Source organism: Culex pipiens, chromosome 3 (assembly GCF_016801865.2).
Source record: "Culex pipiens pallens isolate TS chromosome 3, TS_CPP_V2, whole genome shotgun sequence".
Classification (NCBI taxonomy): domain Eukaryota; kingdom Metazoa; phylum Arthropoda; class Insecta; order Diptera; family Culicidae; genus Culex; species Culex pipiens.
Window position 1 is genome coordinate 41,905,269 of NC_068939.1, and position 23,790 is coordinate 41,929,058.

The 23,790-nt window shown below is 36.6% G+C and overlaps 2 protein-coding genes across 5 annotated transcripts in view; one reads left to right on the forward strand and one right to left on the reverse strand.

The window, feature by feature from the left end:
• Positions 1-23,790, reverse strand: part of LOC120412402 (uncharacterized) — a 446,365-nt gene that overhangs the window by 412,760 nt on the left and 9,815 nt on the right. The gene's annotated exons all lie outside the window — the stretch shown is intronic.
• LOC128093355 (uncharacterized) lies at positions 21,833-23,753 on the forward strand. Its single transcript, XM_052709872.1, has 2 exons — positions 21,833-22,257; positions 22,320-23,753. The coding sequence occupies exons 1-2, from the start codon at positions 22,219-22,221 to the stop codon at positions 23,751-23,753; spliced, it is 1,473 nt and encodes a 490-aa protein (XP_052565832.1). The 5' UTR covers positions 21,833-22,218.

Below are 23,790 nucleotides of genomic sequence, written 5' to 3' on the forward strand. Positions count from 1 at the left end.
CCAAATAAAAAAATAAAAGTAATATCTATTTCCGGGTGGAGAATTGCTTTTCAATTTTTATTAAAAAATAAAACATTTTTATTGCTTCCTGATTTTTCGGACCAATTTTTGACCAAATCATTAAAAAATAATTGCAAAGGCCTTTGTTGAAGAAAACACACTCAAATCGTGGCAAATAAAATAACGCTAGAAGCAACTCTATTGAAAATAGTTGTTGCCCTTTTAAAATACGGGTTTTCTTTCAACCAACAGTTGAAAGTGCCATTATTTTTTTTAAGTATTTATTCTACAAGCCATTTGTTTTAAATTTAAGATTCAAATGAATCAAATTTGGATTTTGAATAATTTGTACTAAATCAATCAAGCTTTCTTAATTTTAAATTCATTAATTTTTTTATCGGTGTTTTTTCCTGTTTCCTGCTCCAAAACCTCAAAAATGTTCCCGATTCCGTAGCATTCTTGAAGGAAAGTCATAATTAAATTCTAGAACTTCCAGAATGGTGTATTCTCCTCAATTTTCATCCCACTTTCCTCTCGTAAACCACAAAATAAAACATCACAAGAGACAAACCGATGAAAGTTTTCAAAGATTTCCTGCGCTTTATTGGTCTCTTCTCTCTCTCTCTGGATTTCGCTTTATTTCCGTTTTTCACTTCCGTTCAAGTTCGAGCCAAGATTTCTTTTTGCTTGTTACACTGCCCGCCGGAGGATGGCGAAATAAGAAGACGAGAAAATGATGGTTTTCTTGCAGCCAAGGAAACGGCAAGGAAAAAGCACAAAACATGGCGGAATGAATCCGGTCTGATTAAATTTTGCCCTCAACTAGCGAAAGCAAACACATCAAATGGTTTCAGAGGAAGGGTTTTTTAAGAGTGCTGGCAGCACTGCTTGCCAGAGCTATGAGTTATAGTTTTATTTTTGCGAATTCGCTACTAACTTTGTGTGAGAGATTCGCCAACTGCAAAAAAAATCCTTCACAATTGAGCCTACATTCCGTTCAAATTTAATTGAAAAGCAATGTTGATGTTTGTCAAAAAAGTTAAATGTTCTTTGTTTTGTTACAAAAACTTTTCATAACCAACTCGAAACACAAACATCTCAAAATTGAGCAAACAATCAAATTCTCCAATTCATTCCTCCAAAATTTCTGAACACGTTCGCCGACAGTAATGCCATCTCCGAAAAGCGAACCGATAAAATCTGCAAACTTTTTCGACGGAAAAGCAAACAGTAGCAGGGAAATTGGCATCACTAGCTTTTTTCTTGCTCCTCCAGCTTCATCAACTTGGTCGTTTGTATTCCACCCAAGGCAACCCCCAGCCCGATCGATGGACCAGTAAATTGCTCAATTATTAGTTTAAGCAAAAATCACGCCGCTCAAATTGTCCGGAGGAATCGTGGACGGAAAGTTGAGTCGAAATAGTGTCGCATAGCAGATTAGTTTTTTTTAAGCAAAGGGAAAAACTTTGCACAAACTTCCTCGAGCAAAAGTGTACGCTTCAACTACTTAAGCCATCAGAATGCGATTTAAGTTATGGCTAAATACTGGGTGAGCTTTTTTCAATTTCCGCCGAATGGCATCTGCTCAAAGGCGAAGTAAATATTTTCCCATTGCTAGAATGTTCATGAAGCGCACCCCCTGTCGCCTTCCACAGCAAAGGTACCGAGCCAACAAAGAAGATTGAGTTTTCCTCCCGCGTCCTCTCGCGGTACAGGCTCCTGTACAACGTGCTTTTGGGAAGGTTTCCGTTTTTTTTTTCTTCCAACGAAAGCTCGGTACCTTTACAATCAGGGACCTATTCAAAGACGTTAATCATGTTTTATTTGACCATGGGAACTGCTCTCTCGTTTCTGTTGGAGGAATGCAGTTTAGTTAAGTTAAGTAATAAGTAGTGCGTTCTTTCCGGGAACTCCTGGATTTTTTTCAAAACCGCAAATTCCAGAATCCCGTCCCTAGAATTTCCGAAATTGAAAAAAAACAGTTTTGGTCTGGAAATTCAGATTTGGGTGTCGTATTCGTATTCGTTGTATTTATCGGCATTTACAGTTTTAATTTGGTTTATTAGAGAAAATTGCTAAAAAAATTGTTTTCAGATTCACAATATGTCTAGTCGCTTTCGATAAATTTTTTATTTAATTTTATGTATTTTTTAAAAGACTGGCTATTTAATTTTACACATTTTTTAAAAGATCCCGATTCCCCGTAAAAAATATTTCCCGTTTCCCGGGAAATTTGGAAATTTCCCGGGAATTCCCGAAATTCTTTTTGGAACCAATTTTGTGAAATTGCTCTGCAAAAAAATTATAAATAAAAATCTCGACGAAAAATTGTTAAATTCAAAGTTCTTTAAAAAAAAACTTTATGGAATGTTCAGATAATTTTAAATAAAAATAAATTTGAATTAATATTATTTGTAGAATCATTTCAAAATAGATCTAATCAAAATAATCTTTAAACTAAATTGAGATTGTTTTCGATTTTTTTGCCATGATCAAATGAGACAAAAGTTCAGTTTAAAAAAAATGAATAAATAGTATAATAATATAATAGGTTTCTGCAAGTATAATAACTTCAATTCGTTAAATATCTACTATTCAAGAAATTAAAATATGATGGAAAATAATTATGGAGCACTGCTGCAATAATAGGTGTTAGAGGGTTTAATTTGAAAAAAATAATAATTTAGGAACGCTTATAGAGTGCTGTTAATTTATCATACTATATGTATTAACTTGCAGAATTGCAGAATTTCTGCAGCTTCTGCAGAATTCTGCAGCCAGCATAAGAAATCTGGAAATTAAGAAATCTATAATTCAAAATATTAAAAAAAAACTCATATTATCAAATTGAGAAACTTAAAAAAAAATTAATCAGATATTTGAGAAATTTAAAAATGCAAATCAGAAAAATATAAAAAAGAGTAATAAATTAAAATTCAAAGCTTAAAAATAGATACAGCCCAATTTTCCAATCTCTAAATCCTCTAAATTTAAGTTTCTAACCAAAAATATTACTCCATAACATGTGTGTTTTTTATGAATCAAGATTGCTAAGAATTTGAGAATTTAGGAACTTAAGAATTTAATAATTTGAAAATTTAGGAATTTAAGAATTCAAGAATTTCAGAGTTTCGAAATTTTAGTTTTGACAAAATTAAATCATTTTTTTTTGTTCATATAAGCATAAGCATAAGCATAAGCATAATAAGCAGTTGCTACTCCGTTATTGACCAGGACCTCCAGAATTTTTTTTTTTTTTTTCATATAAGAATACAAATTGGTAGCATCGTTAAAGGTACAATTAATTATTTGCCAAATAAATTTACCTATTATTTTAACACTACTTAATGTATACTAAATTCAAAATCATTTCAAAAGTTATTCCTAAACAAATATTTATTTGAAATTATTAAACTCAAAAGAAATGTGTCTTTTGAAAGTTTTTTAAACATTTTTTTATGAAACATTTTGTTTTCTTGAAGTACTAGCTGTTTAATCAGGTAAAAAAAACACTAAAAAAATCGCTTTATCATTTACATGAATGAACTAAGCCTGAAATCGTAAACATAGAGTGCTGTTAATTTATCATACTATATGTATTAACTTGCAGAATTGCAGAATTTCTGCAGCTTCTGCAGAATTCTGCAGCCAGCATAAGAAATCTGGAAATTAAGAAATCTATAATTCAAAATATTAAAAAAAAACTCATATTATCAAATTGAGAAACTTAAAAAAAAATTAATCAGATATTTGAGAAATTTAAAAATGCAAATCAGAAAAATATAAAAAAGAGTAATAAATTAAAATTCAAAGCTTAAAAATAGATACAGCCCAATTTTCCAATCTCTAAATCCTCTAAATTTAAGTTTCTAACCAAAAATATTACTCCATAACATGTGTGTTTTTTTATGAATCAAGATTGCTAAGAATTTGAGAATTTAGGAACTTAAGAATTTAATAATTTGAAAATTTAGGAATTTAAGAATTCAAGAATTTCAGAGTTTCGAAATTTTAGTTTTGACAAAATTAAATCATTTTTTTTTGTTCATATAAGCATAAGCATAAGCATAAGCATAATAAGCAGTTGCTACTCCGTTATTGACCAGGACCTCCAGAAATTTTTTTTTTTTCATATAAGAATACAAATTGGTACAATTAATTATTTGCCAAATAAATTTACCTATTATTTTAACACTACTTAATGTATACTAAATTCAAAATCATTTCAAAAGTTATTCCTAAACAAATATTTATTTGAAATTATTAAACTCAAAAGAAATGTGTCTTTTGAAAGTTTTTTAAACATTTTTTTATGAAACATTTTGTTTTCTTGAAGTACTAGCTGTTTAATCAGGTAAAAAAAAACACTAAAAAAATCGCTTTATCATTTACATGAATGATTTAAGCCTGAAATCGTAAACATAAAAAAATCGTTTTCAATAAAACCAGACATGAAAAAAAACTACCCCAAAATCATTTATTATTACAACTAATAATAAAATGCTTGATTTCACCCAACTTGCAAATTTTATGTAAGCGTGTACTCAACATCCATCACACCAAATTGCATTAACTTTTCAACAAGAAAGAGAAGAGAGAGCTTGCAGAAAAGAACGGGAACGCTGCCGTTTTTGTGCAGAATTGCAGAATTCTGCAGTACGGGAATAGACCTAATATCATGGCAAAGGCGCTTTAAAACAAATTTCACCCAAAATCAATTTTAAACCCAAAAACCATGTGGTATAATAAAACCATAAAAACATCATTGAAAAACTACTTTGTATTGTAGAAGAGGTGCAAAAAAAAATTAGAAACTTGCTCAAAATATTTCAAAATAAATTGAGTTGTTTGAAGTATAACGAGAAATTAAATTTTTCAGAAAAAATCTAAAATGCTTTACTATTATGTTCAAGAGCTGAAACCAGTATGATGTGTTTAAAAAAAATAAGATCATCTACACGCTTGAGGTCAAATCGAGTTGATATCTGCATGGAACACTTTTTTATTTTAGTTTGAAAATTGTGCTATTTTCACTAAAATGTCAATAAATCCCTTTAAATTTAACCAATTGGGATGCTTGTCGCATTTTGTTGCATTTTTTAAGCCCTTCCAGAAGCATTTTACTTTTGAAATTTAATCAAATTTTGCTTTTTTTGGGTGACCGAATTTGGGTTAAAGATTGGGAATACTGGGTCAAATAAGTATCTTAAGCGAATAAGAAACGATTCGAGATGGAGCTCACTCCGGAGGAAACCAGTTCAACGGTGACGGCGGCAGTCGTGACTGCGGTGTCCACATCCGGCAGTGCATGAGATGCCAAGGAAGCGGAGGTTTACATCGGAGTTTACGGAGCAGGTTGAATGATCCCAGAATTGGGTGAGAGCGTTCTTGTTTTATCCTTATTATTGTACTGCATTTCAATTTTAATTTTATTTAACAACCAATGCCCACTACTTCATTCGTCGGTGAAGTATCCCATCAATCCCTTTCCCCTTCCAAATCCGGATATCTTGGAGGTCGTCTAAGTTCTTAGGCATCTCTATAGGGTATCCAATCATCACATCCCTCCCCCACTTCCCCCGTTGATCGTGAGGAGTCGACCAAAAGGACAAATGAGTGGTAATGTGTCATTCGGCACATTCCTGACGCATTTATTTTCCTTATCGGCGCCAACCTAGCTATTGCGAGCTTTATGCTCGGCTAGAGTACGGTCAACTAAGCTAAGCTAAGATTGGGAATACTGGGTCAAATGTAAATTGTTACCAGTACACAAACACAGTTTCGATTTTCATTTTCCATTTTCAACCCTCGAGCGGCCACCATGCTCCAGTTCCATTCCCTTCCACGCCAGCAGTGCCATTCAATCAAAGTCTCGATTAAAGTCAATTTATTCAATGGTTTATATTGCCTTCTGCCGCCGACTTTCCCATTCGAGCGCCGGAATGAAAAGTACACGTTTCTGGGAATTTCCTTCGACTGTCGCGCCTTGCTCGCTTTTTCCACGTTGTGAAAACTACAATATTTATTGCTCAATTCCTTTCCCTCTGGGGGTGGGGGAGCCTTCCAACTTTTACCTCCTCCCTGCAGATAGGAGCAAAATCTGGAATTCATAGTGCTGCGGCTCGAGGATAATTGAGTATTTTACACAGCGCTAGGAGGGGGGGGGTCCTAAAGTGGGCCCCCGTTCCCTTCCTCCCAAAAGGGCAAATCGCTTTACTGAATACATGTTACGAGACTAGTTTGCGGAATTGTCCTTGATGCTGGACTGCTATTTTTCGTTTGGGGAAAAGCGTAATGCTGGGGGATTTGTTCTCCGGGAACATCCCGAACTTGAGGCGGGGGAGGGACAATGAAATATTCAACTGAACAGGCAAACGTGACATGGGTGAGTTTAAATTTTACATGGGCCCACCCACTCCCTGTGAAATTGAGTGGCCTGTGTTGGGGGATTCCTGGGATGATGGTCGTTGTTGTTTTTGGTTCTCTGCTGTGAAGGACCGTAAGGGACGGTTAATTCAGGAGATTGCATACCATGTGACCATGAAGGTTGTGTACTTTTCCAATCGAAGTTGTTTACTTTGTTAAGGGTTCTTATTGAATTTGAAAACAATCGAAAGGGTTTTTACTGAATTTTGAATCAAAATAAGACTTGCAGAGTGAAAAACAATAAGTTCATAGCCATAGGTTTATCATTAATATTTTGATGCCGTTGTGCTCCCTTGTACTAAGCTTGCTGGTTTTCCTATCTAGTTAGCATAAGAGAGCACAGAGGCATCGATTTTTCAAGAACAAGTTTAAGAATTTCGATACAAAGTAGTTTTTTTTACATATGAAATGTCTTTTTGCCTTCCTCGCTGATCATTTTTATTTGACCTCCGAGACTTCATTTATACTTATCGATTCAGAATCGAATTTTGGATCAAAAATAATATTCAGGATATTAGCGATAAAATTATCAAGACTCGATAACGATAACGATAGTGCTATCGTTATCGTCGGATCGATAACGATAATCTATCGGCGATAATGCTATTGCCGATAATAGACGATAGCTATTTTTGAAAAACTTTCTAAAATCGACTTAATTCACCCATAGAGCAATTCCAGCTAAAATCAGGAATTTTTTGGGTACTTTTGTACCCGACCCTCTCCGATTTCAATGAAACTTTGTAGACATGTTATCCTAGGCCTATATAAGCCATTTTTGTGTATACGGAGCCAGTTACACTCGATAATGACATTTGAGAATGGCGTAAGGTATTTAAATATTTTTGTATTTTGTAATTTAAAAAAAATACTGTATCTAGAAGCCGTTGCGTCGTATCATAAAAGTGATTAAAGACAAACTTGTAGGAAATTGGACGGGCTTTCTGAAAAAAAAATACACTGAAACAAAAATACACGCCACATCTGTGAGATTTTTTGATTTTTAAGTCTAAAACTTAAATTTAAAGGTGATGTCACGATTTTTTTTCGTTCAAAATTTTTGAAAGAATAGCCTAAAATGTTACCAAAAGACTGACGAAAAATGCAGGATGGTATGTCTCCCTTAAAAAAATACAAAAATCATTTACTAAAACATTTTTTTTTGAATAGTGGTCTAAACGTCAAAGACAAACTTATGGGAAATTGGACGAGCTTTCCAGTAAAAATATTTACGAGACTGAAAAACCAAGTCTGTCATATAGAAATTCCCAAAAACCACAAAAAACCCGTTTTTTCAACATTTTTTATTTTTAAAACCGCTGTATCTTCCCAAGGATTAGACATAGGACAATGGTCAATATAAAGATTTTTATGTAAAATTGTCTGGGGAATCGATTGCCACTACCGGTTTTTAAAAATTTTGACGTTTAGACCACTTTTCAAAAAAACTGTTTGAGTAAATGATTTTTGTATTTTTTTAGGAGTGATATACCATCCTGCATTTTTCGTCAGTCTTTTGGTAACATTTTAGGCTATTCCTTCAAAAATTTTGAACGAAAAAAAATCGTGACATCACCTTTAAATTTAAGTTTTAGACTTAAAAATCAAAAAATCTCACAGATGTGGCGTGTATTTTGTTCCAGTGTATTTTTTTTAGAAAGCCCGTCCAATTTCCTACAAGTTTGTCTTTGACCACTTTTTGATACGACGCAACGGCTTCTAGATACAGTAATTTTTAAATTGAGTAATTCTCTACCAACTCACACGAAATCGGGAAAAGTTGCCCCGACCCCTCTTCGATTTGCGTGAAACTTTGTCCCTGATCACGAAACTGAGGTCCGTTTTTTGATATCTCGTGACGGAGGGGTGGTACGACCCCTTCCATTTTTGAACATGCGAAAAAAGAGGTGTTTTTCAACAATTTGCAGCCTGAAACGGTGATGAGATAGAAATTTGGTGTCAAAGGGACTTTTATGTAAAATTAGACGCCCGATTTGATGGCGTACTCAGAATTCCGAATAAACGTATTTTTCATCGAAAAAAACACTAAAAACGTTTTAAAAATTCTCCCATTTTCCGTTACTTGACTGTAAAAATTTTTGGAACATGTCATTTTATGGGAAATTTAATGTACTTTTCGAATCTACATTGTCCCAGAAGGGTCATTTTTTCATTTAGAACAAAATTTTTCATTTTAAAATTTCGTGTTTTTTCTAACTTTGCAGGGTTATTTTTTAGAGTGTAACAATGTTCTACAAAGTTGTAGAGCAGACAATTACAAAAATTTTGATATATAGACATAAGGGGTTTGCCTATAAACATCACGAGTTATCGCGATTTTACGAAAAAAAGTTTTGAAAAAGTTACTTTTTGCGTTTCTCTTTGTTTCGTCGTCCGTGTCTGTCGCGGGTGACCATGAATGGCCATAATCGATGACGACCAACTTTTTCAAAAAATAAAATAACATAGAAAACGAAACTATTGGCACTACGCCCCCCGGGGCATGGCCTTCCTCTAACGTGGGATTTCTGCTCCAGCGCCTCTGACGAGACAGGAGAAACCGGGACCGACGTTTTACTTCACCATCCGATAGAAGCTCAGTGGATAAGGCGGGAATCGAACCCGCGTCTCATAGCATCATCGGGATCGGCAGCCGAAGCCGCTACCCCTGCGCCACGAGAAAATAACATAGGTCACCTGTAAAAAATTTAGTTTTTTCAAAAAAACCCCAATAAATTGAAAAAAACCATATATCAATTCGTTTGATACTAATTTTACAAATTTAAAAAAAACTCTGGTTTTTAGATAAAAAAAATACGGTAATTGTTAAAATTTTAGTATTTTCCAAAAACAACTCCAACAAAGTGAAAAAGCATACAAAATTTTGCTTCGCTTTGTTTGAACCCACATAGCATTAGTATTTCACAAAAGTACTTTAATAAAGTGAAAAAACATACAAAATTTAGCTTTGTTTGATATTCATATTGCAAATTGTGAAAATATGTGTATTTTCAAAAAAAAAATTGTATTTTGTGAACAATTTTAAGCACATATTTATTAGAGTCAACAAAAATGACTATTTTGCGGGCATTCAAGGGTTTGTTCCGGTGGGAATACTGAGCCCAAATCCAAAATATGAGCTTGATTAGACGTAACAGAAGCTTTGCATTTGAATTTGAAATGGGATTTAATACGTAAAAAAATATTTTTTTCAAAAATGTCGCTTTTTAAGGCATTTTGGCCACTGAAGCGTTTATTTTCAACATCATTGGCATGTAGGCCAGATCCTTGCGCATCTTTTGGTATATATAACATTGACATTTGGAGCACCCTGGAGCTCGGTACAGACCTTCAAAGTTTGGCATTTTTTCGAAAAATCGGCCCCGGCAAAAAAGATATGCGTCGCGCCTTGCAACGCCCTAGACGCCATTTGATTTTGCTGGGTTCAATTTTTCGAAAATGCCAAACTTTGAAGGTCTGTACCGAGCTCCAGGGTGCTCCAAATTTCAATGTTATATAAATTTAAAACATTTAAAATTCAAATGCAAAGCGCCAGCTCCTGTTACGTCCAATCAAGCTCATATTTTGGATTTGGTCTCAGTATTCCCACCGAAAAAAAACCCTTGAATGCCCGCAAAAAAGTCATGTTTGTTACATTCTAATATTTATACTTTGAAATGGTATTTGGTTGAATTAATCGATTTTAGATAAATATTAAAAATGAGTTATCATTCATCTTATCGTCGATAGAATTATCGAAATAACTCTAACGACAACCATTATTGTTATCGTTTGACAATAATATTATCGACGAAAATTTTATCGTTTTACAATCTTTAAAAATATGCACTTGATTTTCTCGACATTTGCTGTTCAAATTTTTTCCGGGTTTGGCTTATTTGATCCAGTTTCGGCTCCCACAGCTTGGTATGGAATATTTTAAAGCGTCATTTAGTTGATTAAAAGTTATGATGACGACTACAAAAAGTGATATTTTCAACATAACCTCAAATGACCTGTTCTGATCGCCACGCAAGATCCTTTCTAACAAAAAATCTGCAATTTTATGAAAACAGATTTTTGCCTTCCTCACCTCACTGAGGCAAGACTATAAAATCACTCGAAAAATGAACTTCTTAAATACACCTCCTAGATATACCTTCACGTATACCTATCGACTCAGAATCAAATTGTCAAATTGAACAAATGTCTGTGAGGATGTGTGTAGACATGATTTTTTTTCCACACGATTATCTCAGAACTGGCTGAACCGATTTTGGCCGGATCCGCCTTGTTCTGTTCGTTTTGAGGTCCCCTAAGACCCTATTAAATTTTATTCTGTTTAATTAAGTACTTTTAAAGTTATGCCATAAAAAAGTGTTTTTGTAGCTACAAAAAAGGGTGATTTTTCCATAACCTCAAAGGCTGCTTACGCGCGAAAGTCGCGCAGCATGCATATCGCCCGGTTGCCACATTGCTTAAGTAGTGTCTGCGTCTCTTCTGGAAAAAGTCTGTATTAATTATGTTGCTGAATACATCATTTCGTCTCGACAAAGATTTACTCGAACTTTTTACTTTAATAAAAAATAATTTGAAAAAAAATTAAAAAACTAAATTAAAAAAAATTAATTAAAAAAATAAAAGAAACTCCTAAATTCATTTGTAAATACAACATGAATGTAAGGAAGGCACCAACCACCTTTAAGGTGGATTAAGTAACGTTTTTTCTTTCTGTCAAAATTACTCTATAAATGAGAGGATGGCATTAAAGGTGGATTTAATTAAATAGAAACAACGGACAAGTATTTAGAAGATATTCCAACATTTTGCCAACCTATGGTGGAATTTGATAAACACAGTCTCCCTCTTTCGAGAAGGTGACTTTGGGAAAATAAAACTAAAACGATGCTCACAAACAAAAATATGGTCAAACTGAGTCATCAACAAGGACAACTTATTAGAGAAAATCATATAAACATATCGAATGTAAAGTTTTGAAGCTACTCTTTTGTTTATCATGAAAATGCTTTATAACAAAAAGTTCAACCAGTGCGAAACCCTACTTTAAATTTGAACCCAATCTTAATTAAAATCTAGTTTCACAACGCACCGCAAGTATAAGTAACATAAAGCAATTTTTCCCCTGATTACAGTTTGCTACATTTTGTCCAAGTCCTCCTCAGCAGCGCAGCATTCGCATTCCAGATTGCGGCAATCTTTCTTTTATTCCCCGTGTTCAAGTACCTAGCATAAATAAACCAGAAAAAGTGAAACTCCCAACATTTTTCCCCCTCTGCTCAGTCTTATGTTTCAAGTCTCCACTTGCAGGGTGGGGGACGATCCTTTGGGGATGCAGTTGGGAAAAATGTTAATGCGATATCCCAGTCCTTAGTTTCAGCGATTTTCCCCCTACTGAATTTCCCGCTCCCATCCGCAGTGATCCCAGCTGCTGGCCAGGTTTTGGCGCGGCCAACGAGCGAGAGTGGTCCAATCTCATTTGAATAAGAGCGCGCTAATCTCGACCAACGAAGACCGTGGCCGTGGCCAAAGTGGATTAAAGTAACTGCCGAGCTGGCAACACTGCATTTTGGTTAAAAGTGTAGATTTTTCCCCCGTTTTACCTTGTTCACTGCTAACTAGTAATTGTGGGGCGGCGATAAAACTGATTGTTTGAAGATGAAAGTGGATTGAAGCTACTCAAAAGCATCCATCAAGCACCGAAAAGCTTCGTATTTCACCATCCACACCAGTCGGCTCAAGTGTTCAAAAGTCGGAAGAATTCATTTCCGGATAATACCCTCGCCCAAGTTGCGAAGAATGTTACTCCTCCTTCTTCCTCTCCCATGTTGCCTAACTCAGCAATCCAAGCTCGAATTCTTGGCTCGGAAAATTTCTCAAATTGCAATCAATTTCAATTTCCTCCCGAAAATCAACTCTTACTGTGTGTGTCCCTTAAGGGAGTGGAATTTCCTATGCTGAAAGTAGAACACACAGCTGGAGCTCGTAACTCACAGTTGGGTGGTTTATATTTCAATTAAAAACATATGCCCATTTGTGATGTAGGGGAAAGTTGTGGTCTTAAAGCGGTAAAAATGTTTTTTTCTGTGAATAATAGGACAAAAAAATTTCCCAGTGACATTATCTCTATTTTTAAAATTTGTAGTTTCAATCTGTTCCAGATTTCACTAGGAAGGAACCTTTTGATTGGTTTAATTCAAATCAAATTCAAATCTTTAAAAAAAATCGTTTAATTTTTAAAAATTAATCAAAATTATTCTTTGCGAGAAAAACAAATTAATTTCAAATGGTGGCACAGTGGTAGATATTTGGAATAATTTTATTGGCATTTATTTTATGACTTCGACGCATTCCTTGCTCCATGTGTGTGAGGCAGCTCAATTTTGGTGGCAGCTGGTTGTGATTGAATTATTGCTTCGTCAGCAACATATTGATTAGTTTTGGTCCCCCGTCCTGCATGCGAGCATAATTGCTTTGTTTAGGACTGTGAGGAAAATAGAATATTATTTATAATTACCATGAATTATTACTATTTTCATTATTCATTTGAAATTAAGCTGCAAAAAAAATAATAAAATATTAAAAATTCCACAATAATAATCACACAAAAAGACGTAGCTCGTTTCAACAATGCAACAATCAACAATTTAACGATTTGAACAATTTGAATGATTTAGAACTTGCTACAGAATTTCTTGAGTCACCACAGCTAATCAATAAAAATGTAAACAGTATCATCACAGAAAATAAAACTGTTGATTGATGGATAACAAAAAGCGATTTTTGTCTGCTTGTCTATGCTATTACACAAACCCTGCAGTGCATGAGTTCACAACTAGATGGCTGTGGTGAGAAATTATCGAAGTGTTTTGAATATAAATATAGTTTTTTTGCGTCTGTTTTTTGTTAAGACCTGATTTTATTTCATTTCCTTTGTTTAATTATCCAATTGTCATATATAATTTTTTAAGAAAACCAAGAAGGAACAAACTTTCGGCGACAGCCAGCTTCGATGGGTTTGTGACGTGTCTTAAGATGACCGCGTCGCTAGTTGTGATGTTATGTTTTTCCTCGATGATGTGTTCGGTTACTGCTTCGGTTACTGTTCGGTAAACGCTCAACCAAACCACAAGAAGGAACAGTTCTTTAACAATGGGCTCATAATTTTCTACTGATTTTGAACAAAAATAATTCTTCGCGACTTGTCATTAAAAATCATTTAAATGTTATTTCTCTGCCACAATCCAAACCCATCCGCCACTTTGTAACGAACAGTGACACTAATCAACGCCCCGCGGGCCTGAAGTCTGACTGTCTACATCAACTCTCTTAACGTTAACCACTTCAACCGCAAATGTCTCATTTTTCGCCTCTGCGGTTCACCATACTGCTCCGTGTCATTTTCCGGTAACCAGTTCATTTTCCCTCGTCATGACTACCACCGTTATGATGGCGAGAAGCAGACGTCATTTCTCACAAAAGCGTACAATTTTGAAATAAAAGGCAAGAACTCTATACCGCACTCCTCAACTTTGTATTCATCCACGTTTTTTTTTTTAGTTTAATGTTGCAGCCTTTTAATTTGCGTTATTCCAACTATCGGCGATGAAAAAAATCGTAATTTTCATCAAATATCTAAAAATCATCAAAATTGTAAAATTTCTACATTTCGCATGGTTTTACGTCAAAGAAAAACATCAAACTTGTGAGAATTTCCCATCCCTGCTCACACCAACAACATGCTGTCTCTTTCCCATATACATGTAACGCCATTCACACCGAAAACGCCATTGCTCCGACAGTCAAAACAATGGCTGTCATCACACATGTTATCAAGCCCTTATCGCAGCAGCCCACACTCACACCACGAAAGCTGCCACAAAGCCACAGTTCTATTCATCAGCAGAAGGAGTTGGAGAGGGACGCCGGCGTCGTCGTGGTGAGTTTGTGGCGGCGCGTCCGTTCTACGTCGTCACGTGTGACGATCGATGCGTGGTGGTGGAAAAAAAGGGCGGTGAACCACGTGGTTGGAAGAAGAAAAAGAAATAAGAGGGCGCTCCGGAGGAGCGCAGCCTGTCTGGGCGGCGAGAATTTCCACGTCATTTGAGCTAGATGTCGTTACGTTTGATTTCGCAGCGTTTGTTTGGTTTGTTGGATGGACAAATTAATCACATCAAATACTGTTGATACTGTTATTTTTTTCCAATTTCGAAAAAAGACCATTTGAATCAGAATCTACAGATTTGTATACAGTCCAGACTCGATTATCTGAAGCATTGTATGGAAATTAATCTTGAATATAAATATTCTTAATTAGTTTAGAGTAGTTTTTCGCTATCAACGACTTAATTTGGAATCGCTTATCTGGAATATGACCCTAAAAATGATCCAAAATTGTTTGGGAATGAGTATTCCAAGATATTAATATCTTAAAAAAGGGTAATTCTCCGCCAACTTACACAGCAGTTGCCCCAACCCCTCTTCGATTTGCGTGAAATTTTGCTCTAAGGGGTTAATTTGGTTCCTGATCACGAACCTGAGGTCCATTTTTCGATATATTCGTGACGGTGGGGCGGTACGACCCCTTTCATTTTTCTGGTTTTTTTACTAAGACACGTTTTTCAGTGATTTGTAGCTCGCAACCGTGAAGAGATAGAAATTTGGTGTCAAAGGGACTTTTGTGTAAAATTAGACGCCCGATTTGATGGCGTACTCAAAATTCCGAAAAAAAACGTATTTTTCATCAAAAAAAAGTTAAAAAATAGTTTTGAAATCGCTGTCATTTCCCGTTACTCAACTGTCAAAAATTGTGAGACATGTCATTTTATGGGAAATTTAATGCACTTTTCGAATCTGAACTAACCCAAAAGGGTATTTTTTCATTTAGAACAAAATTTTCATTTTAAAATTACGTGTTTTTTAACTTTTCAGGGTTTCATTTTAGAGTGTAACAATGTTCTACAAAATTGTAGAGTAGACAAAAACAAAATTTTTGATAAATAGACATAAGGGATTTGCATGTATTCTTCACGAGGCATCAGAATTTTACAAAAAAGTTTGTTGAAAAAGTTCTCATTTTGACCATTTTTGTTTTCCGAATTTTTAACCCCAAAAATTCAATCGTGTGCTTTTGAAAGTATTTTTTTTTCGGAAAGTTTAGCTAATTTTGCATAAGAATGACCCCTTGGACTTTGTAGAACATTGTTACACTCTAAAAAATAACCCTGCAAAGTTAGAAAAAAACACGAAATTTTAAAATGAAAAATTTTGTTCTAAATGAAAAAATTACCCTTCTGGGACAATGTAGATTCGAAAAGTACATTAAATTTCCCATAAAATGACATGTTCCAAAATTTTTTACAGTCGAGTAACGGAAAATGGGAGAATTTTTAAAACTTTTTTAGTGTTTTTTTCGATGAAAAATACGTTTATTTGGAATTCTGAGTACGCCATCAAATCGGGCGTCTAATTTTACACAAAAGTCCCTTTGACACCAAATTTCTATCTCATCACCGTTTCAGGCTGCAAATTATTGAAAAACACCTCTTTTTTCACATGTTCAAAAATGGAAGGGGTCGTACCGCCCCTCCGTCACGAGATATCAAAAAACGGACCTCGGATTCGTGATCAGGGACAAAAGTTACCCCATAGGACAAAGTTTCACGCAAATCGAAGAGGGGTCGGGGCAACTGCTGTGTGAGTTGGCGGAGAATTACCCATGTAATTTTTTGGTTGTATGCAAGAGCAACGAACCGCCCATACAAACTTTGGGGAAAATCCGTTCGGCCCTGTCTGAATATTTTTGAAAAATTCAAAGTGCACGTATTTCTGGAGTCCCCAAATTTCATGCTTCCCCTCGAGTTGAGCCTGCGCAGTCATTTTTGTCAGTTTTTGTTGGTCAGTGTAATGTAGTTGGTTTTCCTAGTTGAATGCATTTCTTTAAAAATTACATTAAATTCTTCTTTACCAAAGTAATTTTAGTGCACGAATATTTGTGTTATCAAGTAAGGCACTAATTTAAAAAAATAACTGAAATTTGGAATTTGAACTCGAAAAATTTATAATGTTTAAATATTTTTTGAAAGATAAAACTACACGATTCATTACCCTAAGCTTACCATTCTGACTCCATCAGAATATTTCCAACCTACCTTGGTTCATCGAAACATATATTCCAATAGAATAAATAATAATCGAATCATCTCCAGCAAACAGCCCACAACACACATCATTGTGTCTATCTTCCCACAATCTTCAGCCTAGTTCACATCCAAGGGCTTCATCCTACCGAGAAAGCGAGAGATAGCCGATAGCAGGAGAAAGTCAGACAGAAGAGTAATGATTTATTCATGGCCTCGCATGGAGAAAACGAAACGGGACGGAATCGATTCCGCATCCGTGCCTTTCTGGGACGGTCCGGACAAAGTTCTCTAATGAGAAAATCCGGCCCCAAACAGAACCAGATATTCAGTGGAAATGAATGGTTCGAAAGCTTTATTTCTTGCGACTATTTTGTCAAATATTTTATTTTTGATGAAATCATTTTATCTATTCCTCAGGACCACCCCAATATCCAGAGCAACGGAATCCCTCAGACCCATGACGAGCTGACATACATTCAGCATTTTAATTATGCTAACCCTTATTTTTGGACGGTGGTATTTGCTTAGACGGCTAAACCCAGTTCAAATAATCTCTCCAAAAAGCTTCAACAGAATCCGGATGGAATGAAATCCAATTTAAATGTCTCGCTATTTGAATTACAGCTCCACGGTTCACTGAATCCGGCTTGGTACAAATCGAAGCACTACCACCACCACCCGCGACCAACTGTGCCAAAGTAAACTAATTATCGCAATTTGTAGTTTCTACGCCGGAAATTTCTCTTCTTCCGTACACAACATCAAACGGGATACCCGTTCGCAGCATCCAATTACTGCACGATTGAGGTGCGACTATTGCAGGAATGCTTCTTCTTTAACTGAAATTAGAAGCGTCAGAGGATTTTCTTGATATGATTTAGATTTTTTGAGGAATCCTTGAAACCCACTTTCGACTGCAATTTCGAAAACTCAGGGTAGAAACTTGTTTGTGAAATTAATAAAATATTTATTTGTTTTATTCATCATTTCTAAAATTAATTGAGAAAAACTTTTGTGTAAAGAAAAATATATACACAATTTTTTTTATAATTCCTGATATCTTTTTAATTTTTTAAAAATAGCAATGAAAAAAAATAATATTAATTTGAGTACTGTCACCCTTCAATCCACAAAACGAACAATTTAATTCTGAAACAGATCTTTCCGTCTCAAACAAATAAATCGGCTCCTTCTACCGTAAACACAAAGCTCTTGTAGAACCACCTAAACGCCCCAGTCACTAACTCAGCGAAGTGGAATTTCAACGTCATTTACAAGTCCGCACCAAAGCTTTGCATGCTCCATGCAGCGCCAGGCCATTAGTTTAGTCCTGGCAGGAGGGACCGGCATCAGCTGACAATGTATCGATAGCTTTGCGAACGAGGACCGACATTAGTAAACAGTAAGTCCCGGGCTGGCTTGTCGGTTGGTACTCCTCGGTTGGGTTTCCCTCTGTAGCGAGGGAAAATGACAGGACAGACTTTCCGGAAAGCCATTTACACATCGTTTCGCAATGTTGTTTATTCGTCATTGAGTTGGAGGTGGGAATGCTACCGTGGATGCTGGAACCTGGATTTGGATTGATGAAAAGAGTGGAAGTGTGGAAAACAACATCATTTGAGACATCATCTTCAGACGTAGATTTCAAAGGCAGCGAGATGAAAATTGCAATGTTTCCTTAAGTTTTTTGAAATTCAACGCTAAACTCAGTCCGTGTAACAAAATATCCAGCGAAACTTTCCAGCAAACTTGTCCAAATCTTCAAGTAACACGCCAAAGTTCATCTTCTGCTCCAACGCGCTGGTAAATTTTACACCCGAAATTAGAGCCATGCATCAATGTTTTTTCCATCAACAACAACAAAACAACCATACAATGTTTACATACAAGGAGAGCTCCCGGACTCAGCCCGGCTGCACCACGCCAAGAAAGTGAGCATACAATGTGCAAACATCGTCCTTTGCCTCATTCTACCAAGCTGACACACACGTGTTATAACATGAAATATGTCTGTGTTTGCCAGGGCAGGGATGCTCTCCACAATGCTCTCAAAGGTCGATAGGGGATCGTTGGAAGAAGTAGGATCAGTTGAATGTTTTGGAAATCATCAAAAAGGGCATTGAATTTTATATTGTATCCAAAAAATGCAGTCAGTTTCATTGCTCATTGCTCAAAGCTGATTTATCTTTTCTTATTGCTCATTACTCCACGAATTTTGCTTATTCCCACTGCTCATTACAGTGGTGATTGCTCTTTGCGCTCTGCTCATTGCTCATTTTTCGTGGCTCTTTGCTTATTTTTTTTATTGTATACTTGCAGAATGATTAAAACCAAGTGGTTTCCAGCATCAAGGATTACTGACCAGTCTGAATGAAAATGAATTACCAGGATTACTGGCAAAATGTCACAGATTACTTTGAATCATAATTCCCTGAAACCACACGGAAATGCTCAAAATTAATAACAATTACTTGAAATCACTGCCTAGCTTCCAGCATATTGAATATAGAGCAATTCTCTACCAAAACCGGAAATGGATTTTATTTGTATTTTTTTATTTGACTCAAACTTTGTGGGGGCCTTCCCTATGAACAAATAAGCTAATTTGTGTCATTGGTTCACCCATACAAGTCTCCATACAATTTTGGCAGCTGTCCATACAAAAATGGTATGTAAATATTCAAACAGCTGTAACTTTTGAGTGAATTTTCTGAACAATTTGGTGTCTTCGGCAAAGTTGTAGGTATTTTTGAGGACTTTTGAGAAAAAATAGGTACACGGAAAAAAAATTTGCATGTTTTTTCTCAACTTTTTTAGCACTAAAACTCAATTTCCCAAAATACGTATTTTTTTATTTTCGAGATTTTTTTATATGTTTTAGGGGACAAAAATCCGCAACTTTTGAGCCATAGAGAAACATGGTCAAAAAATTTGCCGCCGAGTTATGAATTTTTGAAAAAATAGTGATTTTTGGAAAAAATCGAAGTTTCATGCAAAAACAAGTTTGACATTATTTTTTAATGCAAAATTGAATTTGCAATCGAAAAGTACTTTACAGATTTTTTGATAAAGGGCTCCGTTTTCAAGATATAGCCACCGAAAGTTTGATTTTAGCGAAATATTTGCAGTTTTTCAATTTTTAAAAATAGTGACCATGAGTGACCATTTCTAAAAATATTCGTGAAATTTTTCGATCTTTTCGAAAAAAATATTTTGAAATTTTTTAAATCAAGACTAACATTTTAAAAGGGCCAAACATTGAATATTACGCCCATTTAAAATGCTAGTCTTGATTTAAAAAAATTCAAAATATTTTTTTCGAAAAGATCGGAAAATTTTACGAATGTTTCATGTATTAACATTGAAAATCGGACCATTAGTTGCTGAGATATCGTCATTAGAAAATGGTGGGCTGTTTGGGTGAGACTTAGAAAACTTCAATTTTCGTGTTTCTTTTTCTTTAAGCCGCTGTATTTCAGCAACCAGAGGTCCAATCTTCAATGTCTCTTAGACAATTTCATAGCAAATTTTCTGAACTTTTAAAAAAAATATTTTTAGAAATGGTCACTCATGGTCACTATTTTTAAAAATTGAAAAACTGCAAATATTTCGCTAAAATCAAACTTTTGGTGGCTATATCTTGAAAACGGAGCCCTTTATCAAAAATCTGTAAAGTACTTTTCGATTGCAAATTCAATTTTGCATTAAAAAATAATGTCAAACTTGTTTTTGCATGAAACTTAATTTTTTTCCAAAAATCACTATTTTTTCAAAAATTCATAACTCGGCGGCAGATTTTTTGACCATGTTTCTCTATGGCTCAAAAGTTGCGGATTTTTGTCCCCTAAAACATATCAAAAAATCTCGAAAATCAAAAAATACGTATTTTGGGAAATTGAGTTTTAGTGCTAAAAAAGTTGAGAAAAAAATCTGCAAATTTTTTTCCGTGTACCTATTTTTTTCACAAAAGTCCTCAACAATACCTACAACTTTGCCGAAGACACCAAATTGATCAAAAAATTCTCTCAAAAGTTACAGCTGTTTGAATATTTACATACCATTTTTGTATGGACAGCAGCCAAAATTGTATGGAGACTTGTATGGGTGAACCAATGACGCAAAATAGCTTATTTGGTCATAGGGAAGGCCCCCACAAAGTTTGAGCCAAATCAAAAAATACAAAAAATAAAAATGGTCGAAATCGGCCGATTTCGTAAAGAGTTGCTCTATAGTCTTTTGAATTGGATCGACTGACAGCTGTCAAACGCACAAAACCACGTGCATGGAAATAGTGCGTCCATCCCGGGATTTATCTAAAATCGGGAATTCCTGATTCCCGGGAATTTGTATATTTTGTACCTGGAATTGAAAAAATAAACAAATTTTAGTCTGGAAATTCAGATTTTCGTTGTGAAATCACTCAATGCTCACAACACGTTGCTCATTGATCATGACTCATTTTTTTATTATTTATAAAAACGTTACTAAGTCCACTTTTAGGCTGGTGCCTTCCTCTCATTTATAGACATATGATTCCAACCCCCTTAAAGTGTCCACATTGTTTATGGATCTCCGCTAACGTGATCGCAGCACCTAAGAGGTCCTAATAAAAATAAGTGATGAGAAAAAAAGCCAGAATACCTACAGACTTTTTGTCAAGACTATACAGATACCGCCTTTGAGGAAAATGGCATCCCTCCACACGGCTTTTTCCTGGCGATCAGTCCCGACCATTTGAGGTTATGTAAATTCAGACCGTTTTTAAAAAAGCTCGTAATTTTTGATAGGTAAGTCAGAACTTGAAAATTCTAAATCCACAAGAAAGGTCATTTCAGAACCTTTCTAAAAATATATAATATGGCAGGTTTTCATGCAAAAACCACAGTTTTTGCAAATTGACAAATTTATATGCAGCAGTTTTTTAAGCAGTTTTTTAATGAGGCCATAACGGTCAAAATCGGCTTAGTCTGTGACGAGATATTCCAGTGACATTGATTCGGTACACATGTCTACATACAGCCAAACACACAGACATTTGCTCTGCAGGTTATTCTGAGTCGATATGTATAAATGACGGTTGGTCTTGGAGGACTAATTAAAAAGTTCATTTTTCGAGTGATTTTATAGCCTTTCCTCAGTAGGGTGAGGAAGGCAAAACCCTTTATATTTATTTCAAACCCCATTGTGACGCCAATCTCCCCTACCATCGTGTTACGTGGATGCTGTTCGCGGAACATCAAGGCATTGAAAAATGCAACAGAAACAATTCCAAAGTCATCAGCGAGCTTTCAGCGGCAGACCAGCGTGCTCCTTGGGCAGAATTTAGAGATGCTCAGATTCAAACGCCGGTTTCGGGAAGCCTCTCCTCAATAAGTTCGACAAGAATGTTGACAGGTTTGCCCAATCTGGCTTCTGCAATCGACAAAGTGAAACTCTGAACGACCGTTACGTTTTAGGGAGTCAGTCAATGAACAAGTTGGGCGCTACCGTACACCGGTCATTCAATAACTGTTGATTAGCCGATAAGGATCACCAGGAGTGAGCGCTGTAAAGCTATAAAAGAGAGTTATTATCCCTGCGAGCTGAGTCAGTCGGTCAAAATTGGTCGAACAGTGGCGGAGCGGTGACAAAAATGCGTTGGCTATTAGTTGGAATCGTGTGCTGCGTGGTGGTAAGTTTAACTTGATACATTTTTGAGAATTTCCATGTATAACTTTGATTTGTTTGCTTCAGAGCAACGCACATTCCGAAGAAATTGGAGCAACACCGTCGTTGAACAGGCAACTCGAGTCCAACGCCAAGTTACTTAGAAGCTCGTTGGATGAGCTGGTAGCTCCACTGGGGAAGCTGGACCTCAAATTTCGTACGCCGGCGATCCGAAAGGCTGCCGAGAGCGTAACCGGTATCGCGAGATCCGTCGCGGACATCGGGAGAAAGCTTGCGGACGGATTTGATAAGATAGCTGCCAGGAGGACGGAATCTGTGGAGAATGTGGCCGAAACGGTGAGCAGCCCGTTTGAAGAAATGGCACAGTTCTTTTCGAGTGAAGCTCCTGGACACGTGGCTAATCTGGAACGTCTAATGGGTGGTTTGAGTGGTGGAGAATTCAGAACGGCTTTGGAAGGTGTTAACCGAGCTTCCGTGGACAGTAGCAAGGCCGTGGAACGGCTGGCCAAGGGAGCTTTGAAAGCATCTGGAGATTCTAGCACACCTGACGTCGGACCTTCATTGCTCACAATTCGAGACCAGGTTAATGTTCTGGCACGTGCGGTTGAATCCTCTGCTTCAAACATTAAGGAAGCCAACACCCAGATGGAACTCGCCGGTCTCGTGGCACCCGTTATAGACATTCCGTTTGATCCAAAAGTCTGGTTCGAATTCATTTTGTTCGACTTTGAAGTTGCAGCTGCGGTTGACCGCTACCAAACCGCTGTTCGGAATGTCCACACGGATCTGTCCGCAGCAGTTCGACGGCTGGACATTTTTGCCCAGAACAAAGACCTGCAACCACTGATCGAGTCCCACTCGGAGGCGTACACCCAAATCTACTACGAACTCACCAACCGCAACCAAACGGACGTAGCCACTATCCAGCGGGGCTTCGAATCGATCCGAACCAACGTCTCGGACATCATGAACATTACCGGAACCCAGTTCTACACGGAGATGCACGCCGCCGAGGATGCCCTGGCTACCATGTTCCTAGCCCGAAACTCGTTCGCAGCGCAGTGTAGCCGCACTCACACTCCGTCCATAACGGCGTCCCTCGCGCCCCTTCAAGGTGAAATCGTGACCTGTCTGTCCCGGGAACGTCTCCATCTTCCCAGACTCGGCGAAAACGTCAACAAAGTGTTGCAGCTACTCCAAACCAACAACGTGGACTTTGCCGCGGACATTTCCAGCTGCACTCGGTTCCCTCTGGCGTCCCCCAACGATCAGGGGCTCAACCAGGCTCGGGGATGTCTGGAGACAAACCTCGACGAGCTAAACCAGTACCGGCAGTTGTTGAGCAGCGAGTTGGATCAGCTGCAGACGGTGGTCCAACTGGAAGCCGATGCCAGCGTGTTTCGGACAAACTTGTGCATCAAGCAGAGCACCAATGAGGCTGCATCGTTGCTGAAGGGCATTCAGCGGACTATCAACAGGTGTGCTGTTACCGGGATGTGAAGATGCTTGTTTATGACTACTATTTTACATTATGTTC